Source organism: Ambystoma mexicanum, chromosome 3q (assembly GCF_040938575.1).
Source record: "Ambystoma mexicanum isolate Mex_15411 chromosome 3q, UKY_AmexF1_1, whole genome shotgun sequence".
Lineage (NCBI taxonomy): Eukaryota > Metazoa > Chordata > Amphibia > Caudata > Ambystomatidae > Ambystoma > Ambystoma mexicanum.
In genome coordinates this window covers 377,707,661-377,722,323 of record NC_090926.1, presented here as the reverse complement: position 1 = coordinate 377,722,323, position 14,663 = coordinate 377,707,661, and the positions used below count along the sequence as shown (strand labels likewise).

Genomic DNA, 14,663 nt, shown 5'->3' with positions numbered 1-14,663 from the left:
AAGTGCAGTGGCTGTCTTACACTGTGAGCTGTTTCTAGTTGACTGTTGAGCGTGTGCCTATATGAGGGGCTTGAGTCTATTGAGGAACACACGTGTCTGTTGTGTTTCATGTGATGGTGCGCTATTGCGTGCTGGCATTGGGAATATTTGGATCGTGGTATCTCGTGCATGACTCGACCTCTTTGAAACGACACTAAGCGACTTCTGGAGAGTTTTTCAATTGGGGCAGCCATTAAGTTGCAGTCTTCCCTTCACATGTGTCCATCTGTCTCTCACTTTCACTCCCTCTTTCTAGCTCTGTCTGGTCCAACTCACTGTCTTTCTTACTTATGGCCCCATCTCTCCCTAATATTCTCCCTCATTCTTTTCCACGTCCCTATTGGTCCTCCCCCTCTCTATTGCTACCCTGGCTTTCTTGTTCTCTCCATCTCCGGTCTCTTGCTCACGCAATACTGCGTCACACTTGCCCGCAACTCTCCATCAATGGCAATTCCTGCACTAATACCTCTCCCCACCACTGCCTCCCTGATGCCTTGCTCCTCATTGCTCTCTCCCCTTTGCCTCATCGCCCCACATATCCAAACTCTCCCTGCACACTCCCTGGGCCTCGTGCTATCATTCTCCCCAGTGCACACCTCCCTGTTACTCTCACCCAAATCTCCCTTCTGCCTCATGCATCACTCAGCCCTTCCACACTGCCTCTAGTTCCTCTTGCGCATTGCTCAAACTCATCCTAGTTTACATTATCATCTGTGCCACTCGAACTCTCCTAATCTGGGCCCCCGCTCCACCGCCCCCGACTGCCTTCACTCGTTGCCACCCCTCCTACTGCTCCTCTTAAAATATTTTAAAACAAGCATATTGCAGTTCTCTGCATAAACAGAGAGGCGGCAGTCGAGGAATAATGTACACAGTGTGATCCAGGTGCAGGTCTGCACTGAACCATGCGTCTTTGGTTTGCTGACTAAAAGAAACAGACCATGAGACAAGGGCCATGCAATGTACTACACCACAGTGCAATTCACAGCCTCCACCAGCAACAATGCAGATCACTGTACTGCCGCAGTCTCCACCAGAAATACCCAACTGAGCCGGTAGGGGACACATAGGCGTGGGAAGGGGCATGCACAGCTCTAGGAACCTGCATGCAGCCCTTCCAGGAGCGTATAATCGAGGAATTTGAAATGCCCAAACACGAGCGATTCACTCTGGGACAATGCAGTTCCCCTCACCCAGCAACACAGACGGATACTGCAAGGATTCTCACAGCTGGCAAGCAAATCAGGGGCGCAGCACTGCACATCCCCCACCCCCAAGAAATACACAACTGTTTAGACGGCACTGCCTCGTTCAGAAAATCCATGCAGTAGAGCTTTCGTCACCCAGATTTCTGCATGTATCTGGGGCCTTTTATCCTTATGACACAGGCAGGAATTACTCTGCACTTGGGGTGTTCCGGGAGGAATATCTTGGGAATCAACATGGAGTAAAAGGAGCATTATTTTGCTGCGGTCCTATATGAATACATGAGTTTCTATTGCTCTAGGACTGGACCTTTCTTGAGTCTGTGTGTGAAGGTGTTTGGAGAGGTGGATTGGTGATGGTACTTCCAAAAGTTGAGTGTTGCCAGGGTTGTGTGCAGGTGATTGTATATTGGGCCCGTTTGCAAAGGTCCATGATGGTCCCATTTCCCTGTTCTGGTGCTGCTTTCCCATTTGAAGGTGCAGGGATCCTATGACCCAGTGTTCTGGAATAGAATTTAGCAAGAGGCCGATCTGGACATTGTTGGCAGGAACGTTCTCCTATTCTAACCCACCACTGCTTTTCCTGCATTGCCTGTAGAATGCTGGTGTTCTGGGTGGGATGCAGGAGACCCTCTGGTCAGTTTGGGATTAAGAGGTAAAACGTCCCTTCCGTGCCTGCATCCTCTGCTTTTTGGGGGAAGGACTAACATCACATTTGGATTACCTGGATCAGGCAGCATCTGGTGCCGGAGTAGTTCCATGGAGCAGCCTTTAGGAAATCTTTCTGCTAAGGCTGAAGGGATGTGGTCAGCGATATGGGGGGAGAGAGGGACTTTTGCCGGATTTAAGACATGAAGCGAGAGCGGTGACCCATGCCTGCATTTCAAAGGAATTGTACCTATGGAATCCTGGCAGCACAGAGTTCCTTTGAAATAACCCTTTGTTCCCAGTCAACCGATGTAGCCGGTAAGGCGAGTTTGATGAAAAGCTCAGAAGAAGATAATTAACAAGAACAGATCTATTCCAGATCATTCCCCAAACACCATTCCAGCCTGCCCTCCTGAGCTCAGATGAAGCAATATTTAATGTACTCCTCGGTCTCTTCCCACAACCGCCACTGTCTGATCCACTACCAAACAGTCCTGCTTAATATGTTAATAATTTAATAATATATATATATATATATATAGGGTCACATGAGTTATTTACATTTTTACTTGATTAAAATCTTGTTCCTAGTTGGTTTTAAAGCATGGTCATTCCTTATAATTTATTTTCTGAGACTGACTGAGTAATAGTATTGCTTTTTCCTCACTAGGATGCTAAGAGCATCTTCTCAGGGCCATCGCTCCCCCTTTCTGCCACACGAATGCTGTTTTGACAAGAGAAATGGTCTAATGCTTTCTGCGTCTAGAAGATCAACCTTCTCACTTTCTGTGATTCGAGCAAAAACACCACTCATGCCCACCAACAACATACATCAGATGCCTTGTAATGCCTTCTCCAATAGGGACAACCAGTGACAATCTGCTGCATCCACCTGTGACACAATCAAGAACCTTGCACTGATTGGACTGTCCTCAATTGGCTCACCAATAGTAGATCTTTTGAATAACTTCCCGCAGGCGTTCTCAATTAGCCGCTAGGTGAGAAATGCATGTCTAGATATCATAGACAGTTGTCACTGTGTGCCAATGAAGGGGCTTGCAAGGCGTGCTTACTATGGTGGCCAGATGACAACTTTCATTTCTCCCATGAACATGTCTTCCAATCGGCAGTATAAGATAGGTCCACCACTTATGGGTACGCAGCAGTGGCATGAAGAGAACTGTGTAGCTTACATTAGAAAAGGAGGAATGGCCCATGGGACACATGATTCACTCTGCCACAGCCCAATCATCCTTCAAGAATACCCCGCACAATGAGATATCTGCCAGTTTCATAGTTCACAGTACATACCAGTCAACATCTTTTACAATGCGAGCCTGGTAAGCTAATATTTTAAAGGATATCTTCTTTTTCTGCATGTTCTACTCCCTATGACATTTGTGAGATGACGACTGGAAAGTGCATTTAACATTTTTTTCACATGGACCAGTGGCAGCTGATTCATTTTTTAATTGGAGGGGCGTAACTATTTCCCACAAATATTGAAGAGCGACGGAGCACAGCTAGTGAGCCTGAACCAACAAAGTTAAGATTTGGGCAGGGGTGCTTCTCCACGAGAACATTTTTTTAACTATGGGTCAAAAGGGTGCATTATCCAGCCCTCTTTTTGTGAAAAACTGGGTAAAAACACAGATAGTTTGCAATTGGTTTTGTAGGGTAACAATAAAAAAATACAACAGATTCAAGTCACCAACAGTACATTTTCATGATGCCTTTACCTGTAATATATGCCAGTATAAAAACAGTTTATACTGGCTGTGCCCAAAGATTTCCATGGCAGTATCTCCATACAATAAAGCCAAAAAAAGAGAAGATGGGTCACCCGATACCGTGTGACCCATCTTCTCTTTTTTGTCTTTATGGTCTCTTGTTCCCCGGGTCCACGTTGTAGGGGTCGCCTATCCTTGGTTACATAATAGTATCTCCATACAAAAACATACTTATGTTGGCTCTGCCTTTAAAAATGACATGCCACAATAAGAAAACATGTCCAAACCGAATGCAGGCGAGTCTAGACAAAATTACAGTTATGTTCTCTTTACCCTTGATGCCCAGTAAAAACTACCATGCTCCAATAACAAATAGCTATACTGGCTTCACCAAAATGCCAGTCCAGCCACATAATAAAACATATCATCCTTTTTAATATACATCATTTTTTACTGAGCATCTATGATAGATGGGCAGTAAAAAAATGCAGTCTTGTTGTGCTCCCCAACCCATTCACATACCTTGCAAATCAGCTACCTGGCCCAACAAACACATTTACGCTTACATTCACAACACATTCACTCGCTTGTTCACACACAGCATTCACTCACTCATTGACATGCGCTTCCATACATCACAGAATTATAGTTCCATAACAAGTGCTTACATGCATGTAGCCTGGTCCGGACTCTGCTCTACTACACTGCATCCACAAAAGCCCTCTTGCTTCCTGAACCCTTTTCTTGCTGCGCGGGACAAGAACAGGAATCAGGAAGCAAAGAGTGCCTCCTGGGTCCTGCACATGTAAGCAGGAGCCGAAGCACTCCACTCACTTTGCCCCAATTCTTGTGAGTGTGCCGGTAGATGCAGTCAAACATGCTGTTCCCACATTCTGTTCCCCATTGAATGGGTCATTTCAGGCTGGAGAAGCAAAATAACCCCTGCCTTGCATGGTGCATTGGGCATGCCCTGTGGGGAACTAACTGCCAAAGGGAATAACCAGGTTACTCACCGTAGTGACCACCTTACTCCTAGTCCATACTCCCCTTTCCTCCACACTTATGGGACATCCCTCCGTCCTGTGGGACGGGACCAGAGCGCTTTGTAAAAGCATCCCAAAAATTTCAAAACCTCTGTGTCCTTCCTCTCTTTCTACGTGGGGCCCGGCACGCGGCCGTAACCACGCCTATCTCGGCTCCGCCCCGCGCATCGCCCATCAGTCCTTTTCTATTGCCAGGTCAGAGACCTTTTAGCAATAACAGAGGGACCTTATTAGAGGGGACGGCAGGCGGGCGTATAGGGGAAAGGGGACTATGGGCTAGGAGTAAGGTGGTCACTACGGTGAGTAACCTGGTTATACTCCTACGTCCCATCCCCTTTCCTCCATACTTATGGGAGATTCCCAAGCACTCCTCACAGGAACTATGGGTGGATGGAAAAAAAAAACCTTACTGAAACAGGTTCTTCAGCACAGCCTGACCAAACTGGGCATCAGCTCTTGAACTCCGGTCTAGACAATGTTTACAAAAAGCCGATGGGGAGGCCCAAGTAGCTGCCTTTGCGATGGTCGCCCAGGGGACATATTTCTGAAAGGCAACTGCGGCTGCCCTGCCCCGCACCACGTGTGCATGAATACCTTTAGGTGGCTTTAGCCCCTGAACGGTGTAAGACTCCGTAATGCAGGCCGCGATCCATCGGGAGATGGTCGCCTTAGAGGCCTGCTTACCTTGTGGATAAGCAAAGGTGACGAACAGTTGAGAAGAGCTCCGAAGTTCGGAAGTTCTGTCAAGATAGAACTGAAGAGCCCTTCTGATATCCAGACAGTGTAGAACCCTTTCCGCCTCTGAAGTCTATTTCCATGCCGGGAAAAAGACCGGCAAGGAAATAGACTGGTTTAGATGAAACTCAGACCCCACCTTCGGCAAGAAAGCGGGATTTGCCCGTAGGACCACCTTATCCTTGTGAAAAGCCAAGAAGGGATGTTCCACCGGCAAAGCTTGGAGTTCACGCACGCGCCTTGCCGAAGTGACGGCCACCAAAAAGGACACCTTCCATGAGAGGTGCTTGAGGTCCACCGTGGCCATTGGTTCGAAAGGCTTATGGCACAATGCCGTCAGGCCCACATTTAGATCCCACGCCGGTGCGGACTGCGAACCGGAGGATAAAGGCGCTTCAAGCCTGCAAAATGTCTCTTAACCACTGGATTAGACAGAGAGTAAGAACATTGGTCCGTAGATAGGTAAGCGGAAACCGCCGAAAGAGGAGTTCTACATGACAGAACGTGAACTCCCGACTCTGCTAGGTGGGATACAAAGGACAGAACCGTGTCAATTGTAGCCCGCCTTGGGTCCGTCTGCTTGTCCAAACATCAATGACAGAACCTAAGCCATTTGCTTTTGTACTGGGACCTAGTCGAAGGTTTTCTGGCTGCCTGGATAATGCGAATGTTATCCGCGGACAGGCCAATATGTTTTAAAGACCTGAACTCAGGCACCACGTCGCCAAGCTGAGTGATTGTGGGGAGGGGTGCCACAGTTGTTCCCCCTGGCGAAGAAGATCGGGGGTCACCGGTAACCTGACCGGCGGATACACTGACAGGTGTTGAAGTTCTGAGAACCAAAACCTGGCCGGCCACCACGGGGCAATGAGCAGAAGAGAACAGTTCACTGAGTTCTTCAATTTGCAAATCGTCCGATGAACTTGAGGCAGAGGCGGGAAGGCATAAGCCCTCATGTTGTGCCATGGAATTTCGAGAGCATCCTCCAGAGAGGAGGCTCCCAATCCGTTTCTGGAGGCATACAGCAGAAGCTTCTTGTTTGCCGCCGTAGCGAAGAGGTCCACTTCCAGAGTGCCCTAGTGCAGGAAAATCCTTGAGAGGACCTCCGCCTTCAGTTCCCACTCGTAGCTGACTATCGTCCGCCCACTGAGGGCATCTGCCGTGACATTCAGCTGGCCCGGAATGTGTACTGCGAGTAGCCAAACACCATGCTGAACCGCCCACTCCCAAATCTGGATGGACAGTTCCACGAGCGGGGGAGACTTGGTGCCCCCTTGCTTGTTGATGTAAAACATCGACACTGCATTGTCCGTGCAAATCCAGACCACCTTGTTGGCTATGATCGGTCTGAAGCGCTAGGAAGATCGCCACGAGCTCCAGGTGATTTATGTGGAGGAGCTTGTCCTGAGACGACCAAAGATCGGAGACCTGAGAAGATCCAACGTCGCACCCCACCCCAGAAGGGAGGAGTCCGTCGTGACCGTTACCGTTGGAGCTAGGTCCTGAAAGCCCACGACCACCAGTCCAGGTTGCTTTCATGGAAGCCGGAATCGTTATCAACTTGAAGTCCAGATCCACAGTCTGAAGCCAAGAACCATCTGAGTCTGCCTCATCTTGAGGCGAGCAAGAGGAAGCGCCAAAACGCACAAGGCCATGAGGCCCAGAAGCCTCTGGAACCACAAGGCCGACATGCTCTCCGACTGCGCAAACATCTGACACGTGGCCAACAGATCTGCCATTCTGTCCCCGGTCAGGTACACTCTGCAGTCGATCATGTTCCAGCGAAAACCCAGGAAGATCAAGTCCTGAGAGACCGTCATGGAAGATTTCCGCCAGTTCACCGACAGCCCGAGGTGGAACAGGAGCTGGAGGAGGGACTGAAGATTGCAGGGAGCTTTCAGCGGACAAGGGCTGCGCAAGAGCCAGTCATCCAAAATACGGATATGCATGGATACCTTGCAGACGAAGATAGGCCGCGATCACCGACATAGTCTTCGTAAAGGCACGCAGTGCCGAACTTCGGCCAAAAGGAAGCACTCGAAACTGGAAATGCCCCTCTCCCACAAAGAAACGGAGATATCTCCTGTGTGGACCCCAGACCAGGATAAGCATATAGGCATCCTGAAGATCCACCATGCTGAGCCAATCGCCCATCTGAATTTCTCTTGGGGTAGGAAAAGATTGAACTGGGAAAGGTCTAGGATGGTGCGTAGGCCAGCCTGGTTGGGTTTGGGCACCGTAAACAGCCTGGAGTAGAAGCCCTCCCCTCGCTCCCCAAGAGGAACGGGTTCCACAGCTCTGAGGTCCTGCAGTTTCTGCACCTTGGCTTTTAGGGAGGGCGATCCCGACTGCTGGAAAGGAGGGTTGAAGGGTGGGGTAGGAGTTAGCGGTAAGCGGAAGCCCACCCGAGCGACTGACAAGACCCACCTGTCCTTGGTGATGGTCTGCCACGCCTCCCAATGAGACGCAATGCGTCCTCCCACCGGGGTCTCGTGCGAGCGAGGAAAACCATAATTTGGCAGGCTTTTCAGTGGTGTTACCACTTGAACCTGAGGAGGAGGCTGAGGAGCGGGAGAAAAACCGAGTCCGTTACTGCCTCTGGCAGTTATTGCCCGAAGGAGTATCCACTCTGCGGGATTTCCGGTCTAGGAAGCCCCTGGAAACCAGAGGAGGGCCGACTCTGCGACAGCGGTCTCTGGGTCCTGAAAGGGGTTTTAACCAGGACTGACAAGGAATTAGCTGTCTGGGTGCTGTCCTTCGTTTTGGTGAGCTCCACATCCATTGTGGAATGAAAAAGCTCCTTACCGTCAAACGGCAGTTCCAACACCTTGTCCTGTACCTCCTTCGAGAACTTGGTGGAAGCAACCACGTCTGTCGAGAGGTGTCAACACCCAGCATAAGGCCCCGAGCCGACGCGTTGACGTGATGAGCCGCGGCCTCCAGCAGATCCTGGGCCAAGACTCTGGCTTCAGGTAGACCCACCTTAAAGTCTTCCAATTTCTCTACCCGGAATGAACTCCTCGAACTCTGACAGAGCTTTCCACATCTTCATGTTCGCATGAGTTGCGCGTTGGCCTGCCGGAGCTGTAAGGCCAAATTAGCGAAAATCTTCCTCCCAAGGGAGTCCAGGAGTTTGTCCTCTTTCCCCAGAACCTGAGGCGCCATAGTAGAAGATGCTGCAGGCCTGGACTGCAAAGTGGCCGCAGCCACCACTGTTTAGGAGGGGGGGCGGACAAGAGGACAGGGCCACCACTTCCAAAGAATGCAGCCTGTAACGCGCGTCAATTTTCTTATTTACGAACATTCCAGAGTGTGGCTTTTCCCAGACCCCGCGGACCTCGGCCAAAATGTCCTTCTGCAAGAACAGGCCGGTACGCTCCAAAGGAGACAAGGTGAACGCCCCCGAAAGCACCCCCTCCTGCGGAGCGGGTGCCTCGGGCACTGGAACATCCAACAGGCACTTCATGTCCAGTACCCGGTCGTGAAAAGCTCTAATCGAGCGGGGCTGGTCTTTGCTGTCCTGCTCGCCCTGCGCATCATCCGAAAGGTCAGGATCCTGCTGAACCGTGTCAGGCACTGTCTTGTCCACAGGGGATAATGGAGGCAAGGGCGGAAGGGTCGGGGGAGGCACCGTAGACAAGGGCGGTGCCGGCGGAACCACTGGTGGAACAGGTGGAGCCGGAGGCGCAGGCTGGCATATCTCCCTAAAAAAAGACCCTTGAAATACTCTCTCATGGGGTCGGTACGCATGAGCGTCTGAAATTTGTCGAAAAAGGCATCCTCCGGAGACGGTTTCGGAACTGCCGGAGAAGGCCTCTCATGAGGAGGATAATTCCTGGGATGCAGAGGGGAGGGTTGCCACACAGGCCCATCTCCCGAAGTGTCCACAAAAATCAAAGGTGCCGAACCCACAGGCAACGAGACATTGTGCGGAAGGGCATCCAGGGGTTCCAATAGTAAACTGGATGAAACGGATGCACACAAGGAATTTTATGTTCACCCGCGGAACCAACTCCTACACCTGAGGCCGATGGCGTAGTTGTAGGGTGAGCGCCCACAATGGCCGCCGTGGTCGTGGCGGGAACGGCCGCCATTTTGACATCACCTGAGGGGTACTGCGGCACGTGTGGAAGTGAGGCAGGGGTCCCCGTCTGTGGGCCAGGGGTCTTAATTTTAGCCTTTACATAAGGAACCTCGGCCGAGCCAGTACTATGTGGCCTGGAATGTTTCTGCGACATACCAGTGGCCAAACTAGCCTCCACAGGAAGGACCTCGGCACCGCCGGTAGAGGAGGAACTTTCACTCCTCGCCCCCTCAACAGTTCTGGCATCGCCACAAAAGCAGGAACGGTGAGGAAAAACCTTCACCGATAAGGCCTGGGCAGGCCTCTCAGAAATGTTGGTTGCTTTAGCCTCTGCACGAGGGACCTCGGACCCAGGCCCAGTAACAGCCTTACTAGCGCGGGCCTCGAACATCCATTCGGTAACACCAAGCCCAGCCGAAGCCTTGGGGCACACCCCGTTACTTTTGAGGGAAGCCGCAAGGCCCCAGAGCGAGCTCCGGTACCCCACGACTCAGTAGAACATGGTCTACAGGCAGCCCCCACAGGAGGGGCCTCTGAGCGTGCTCCGGTATCCACAGGCCCCTTACGGAGACCCTCGCAGATCACTCTGGTACAATTATTAGGCCCTGAAGGCACCTCAGGGCAATCCCCTGTGACAGAGCGATCAACGTTCCTCCCGGCGCAGGAAGAGCCCGGAAAGGTATCTCCTGACCGGGGTGCTCTGAAAAGTAAAGAACTTAACAGGCGTTTCTTCTTTTCGTTAATAAACGCCTGAAAATGCAAAGGAGGAGTACGTTGAAACACCTCCTCCCACCGCTCCAACCGACGGTGAAATGCCCGGACCGAAAGGGAGTCACAATAAAAACAGGAGTCCCAACAGTGATCCGGACCCAAACACTCTAAACAAAGAGGATGGGGGCCCGCCCTCGTGAAGCGTCGGTGACACGATGAACAATCTGGAAAGTCTAGTTTGAGCGACAGACAGACTAGTAAACGACCGCTAGCGAGACCCAGAGGAGGAAAAAGAAAGAAGATCTTCCGAGGATGCAAGCGCGTCCAGTCCCGATCGAGCGGAGAAGAGGACTGATGGGCGATGCACGGGCCGGAGCCGAGATAGGCGGGGTTACGGCCGCGTGCCGGGCCCCGCGTAGAAAGAGAAGAAGGACTAGAAAAATGTTTTGACATTTTTTGGATGCTTTTACAAAGCGCTCCGGTCCCGTCACACAGGACAGCGGGATGTCCCATAAGTATGGAGGAAAGAGGACGGGGCATAGAAGTATTCCCTTTGATAGTTTAACCCAGCCCAGGAGTGCTGCCTCAGCTGCAGTAAGCAGTTGAGGTAGCGCTCTGTTTCCACTGGGCTGGCGTAGTTCCTCCATGAGGGTACTGACGGGTCAGGGCACCCTCGCCCATTATGAATGAGCTGTCAACATAAATCATACAAGCTCCAAGATACGGTGGACAGAAAGGAGGAGACATGTTCACTACATGGTGTGGAATGGGTGCATTTCCATAAACATGTACACAACGCAGCCACCTGCTCCCACCATCGAAGCATTTCAGTCCAAAACAATGCACAATTTGGGAATGGACATTGTCGCTCACGGATGTCCACTCGTTATTGTCATTGATTCCAAGTAAAAGATTAAACGAACATCCTCCTCTAAATTCATAACTCAACGCTATGCAACTCTTTACCCATAACCCTTTGCCTGAAGATGGCTTGGTCAAGTCTGATAAAGGTCTGAAACCCTCTTAAGCTTTCCTAATCACTCTGCTGACACCAGATATCCCCTTTATGGAATCACCTGCTTCAAACTCTCCTTCTGCCATCAAACCCATCAGAATACCTCCAAAAGAGGGGAACCTTTACTAAAATAATAACAAAGTGTAATTACAGTGTGGCATCCCAGCCAAGAGTGCCTCTTCAAGAGCTTCAACAATCACAAACATGTTTCACCCATGATAAAATAAACATGATGAATCTTGTCATTTATAGCCCATTGTCATTCATATGGAAACGTAACATTTCATTGCATACATTCCTTTCAATGCATTGTTTTATGGTGGTTATTTTTTGTCAGTTAATGGCCCACTACTCTGCACGGCTGCTGATCACTTTTTAGTCATTACACACTGCAGTGTTATTTTCGAAAAAAATCACCAAACCCTTGCACCAATGAGGACTCCCCTTATAATTCTGCAGTGGTAGAAAAGTGGTGTCACTGTACCTGTACTGGGGCCATGTTGTCTCTGGGTCTGGCTGAGGTAAATTGTGGAGAGAGATCTGCGGGAACAAATGGATAAAAGAGCGTGTTAGATTCTCTCACATCTTTCAATGAGTCCGCCTATGAACAACTTGCTCCAGACACCGTCCCTTGTTCCTCTTTGTTCACACCTGCAAGGCACCACCCCAAATCATACCAAGTTGCTCCTGTTTGCAAGCCTCCTCTGCAGGTCTCAGTCCAAATACCGTTTCTTGTTGCTCCTCTTTAAAACTCCTGAAAGGTCTATCCCCTTGCTCCTCCATATCTACCCATCAGAGTATACTGGCATTGCTCCTTCATACACGCACCTATTTAAATTTTATTTTATTGGACATGTGTATGGGGCCTATAAACAAGTGCTTCTAGGTGCCACAAGACAAAAGTGGGGAGGGGAACATAGGAGAAAAAAAAAAAAAACACAGTAACGGTCGTACTAGGCCATCTGACATTCTTCCAGTGCAGGTATAGAGAAACAATGTGCATGGGAAGGGTATAAGGAGGGGTGGAAGGGATGTGAAGGTGGAGGGGGTGGGGAGGGATAGAAGTGCAGGAGTGGGCGGTCCAGGGTAGGCGAGCAAGTGCTAAGGGAGCCACTGAGTGCAAAGTGCCAGGGGGAAGGGAAACAAGTGCGATGGACAGGGGGACCAGATCCAGGCTAGTTAGGGAAGGGGTGCCCAAGGGCAAGTGCTGAAGGGGGTGGTATGGGAAGACTGTTTGAGGGGGGCTGGCCACAGTAAGACTCAGAAGGGACCAGTCACAGCGAAGGAGGGACATTAGCAAGGGAGGGAAGGAGGAGGAGAAAAGGAAAACCTTGAGAAAGTTCCAGAATTTGAGAAGATCCGGGTCAGGTCTGAGGTGGGCAAGGATGCCATTCCAGAGGGAGGCTCCTGCCAAGGAAAGAGATCTACCTCCCACTCTCTGCTTGGAGAAACGTCTGACCTGCAGAGAGTTGGAGTTAGAGGACCAAAGAACTCTAGCATGGTGGTATTTATGAAGTGAACACTGTATGTAGAGAGTTCCCAGGCCCCAGCCAGCCTTGTGGATGATGCAGAGGGTCTTGAATTTGATCCTTACCGTCACTGGGAGCCAATGAAGAGATTTATGGGCAGGAGAGATGCAGTCCCTGGGCTTGAGGCTAAGGATAAGTCTTGCAGCCCTATTCTGGATTAGTTGAAGAGGGCAAAGGGTGGAAAGAAGCAGATTTAGGAAGAGGCTGTTGCAGTAGTCCAGCCTAGAAAGAACCAGAGCTCTAGAGACGTAGAGCTTCTTTTGGAAGGTGAGGAAAGGGAGAATGCCTCTGAGGAGGTGGAGCTGGAAGCTGGACTTCCTGGCAAGGTCTTTGATGTGCGGAGAGAAGGAGAGTGAGGAGTCAAAGATGACCCCAAGGTTATTAGCCTCACAATAGTGTGAGGCGAGGGGGACCAATGAGGGGGGACCAGAGAGTGGGGGGAAGCAGGGAGTTGGTGTCCCAATGTGAAGGATCCCCGTCTTACTAGCATTAAGGCATAGATCATTAGAGCACCACACCAGAATAGCAGTCAGGCAGTCAGTAATATGAGAGGAAGAGGAAGGAAGCCTAAAGGAGAGCTGCTTGTCATCAGGGTAGCAATACAAGTGAGGAGATAAGGTGGAGATCAGGTGGGCCAGAGGAGCAAGGTAAATGTTGAAGAGCTATGGCGATAGGATAGAGCCCTGAGGGATGCCACAGGTAGAGAGTGAGGGAGAGGAGAGGAAAGGGCCCAATTGTTCTTGGGAGGTTCGATTTGAGTGGAAGGAGGTCGGCCATGCCAGTGCCTGGTCCGTGATGCCTACAGTATCACAGAGACAATTTATGAGGATGGCATGATTGATCGTATCAAAGGCAGAAGAAAGGTCAAGGAGGATCAGAACAGAGGGGGAGTTTGAGTCCAGGTTTGAAAGCAGATCTTCAACCTTTGGGAGAGCAGTTTCTGTGCCTCTGAATCCTCTGAAGCCTGACTGGTGCTCGGGGAGGCAGCAGACAATTCAGTGTGGCCGGTAGTTGGAAGATGAACCGCCTCTCCATGAGTTTAAAAGACTGGACTCACTACTCATTATCAATTCCAAAACAACTTCAACCATTGCTCCTTATCCTGCCACTAGCTCCCTCCTCTTGGTCTTCATTGTCCGCTGTAATCCTCTACTTGCTCTTCTTCCATTTTTTGGGGGGTTCTTATATCGGGCTTCATGCCGGAGTACAGCCTCTAACCTCAAGACTGGGTTTCAAACCTGTGCTGCTCAGCATTGTCTTGTTTCCAAGACAGGCATGTTTCCCCCGAGCCATCTTCCCAACCCTCCCTTCCTGTGTGCTAATTGTTCGGCCCAACAAGGTGCCCCACCCTGTCTCTTTATTCACTCTCACAGGTTCCTTCTGTTTTTGCTGGTTTTCAACTACTGGCTACTGCATATACAACACTACAAGGCTCTTTACTTGTAACCCTTTATATTTGTTTGTAGCGAGCTCATCGCATAGCTTAAGCGTATCATGGTGCTTTATCTCACGCTGCAAACCCCCCCTGACCCCCCCAAACCTCCTCTACAACGTTATACACTCACTCCAGAACACTCTTTGCCCTCTTTAGTCACCCCTGGAAAGTAGGGTGGCCAACTTTTCAAAATATTTACAGAAGCCACTTTGCAGGTGGGGGCCCTTCAGAAACAGAACTATTGGTGGTGCCTTGTGTCATTCTCCACCACTGAAATTGATGGCAGCAATAGCGCAAAAAGAATGCCATTTTAGGACATATTGGGTGGCGATAGAGCATGGATGTAATTAGAATGCAGACGTTAGCTTCATGTCCTACCCTGTCATCAGAGCTGTAGATGCTCTACCATTCTTCCAGAGCGTAGAGTATAGGAAGTGGGTGTGGCTTATGAGTGTGCACATGTCTTAGTGGGCCTGATCCCATTGGGTG

General features: G+C 50.3%; 1 protein-coding gene across 4 annotated transcripts in view; it reads right to left on the bottom strand.

Annotated features, from left to right (window-relative positions):
- ANXA6 (annexin A6) overlaps positions 1–14,663 on the bottom strand; it is a 275,493-nt gene that overhangs the window by 196,409 nt on the left and 64,421 nt on the right. For all 4 annotated transcript variants that reach the window (XM_069654018.1, XM_069654020.1, XM_069654017.1 and 1 more), the window contains exon 2: positions 11,695–11,750. In XM_069654018.1, the coding sequence (XP_069510119.1) occupies positions 11,695–11,709 (15 nt within the window). In that variant the 5' untranslated portion in view covers positions 11,710–11,750. The remainder of the gene's footprint in view (positions 1–11,694; positions 11,751–14,663) is intronic.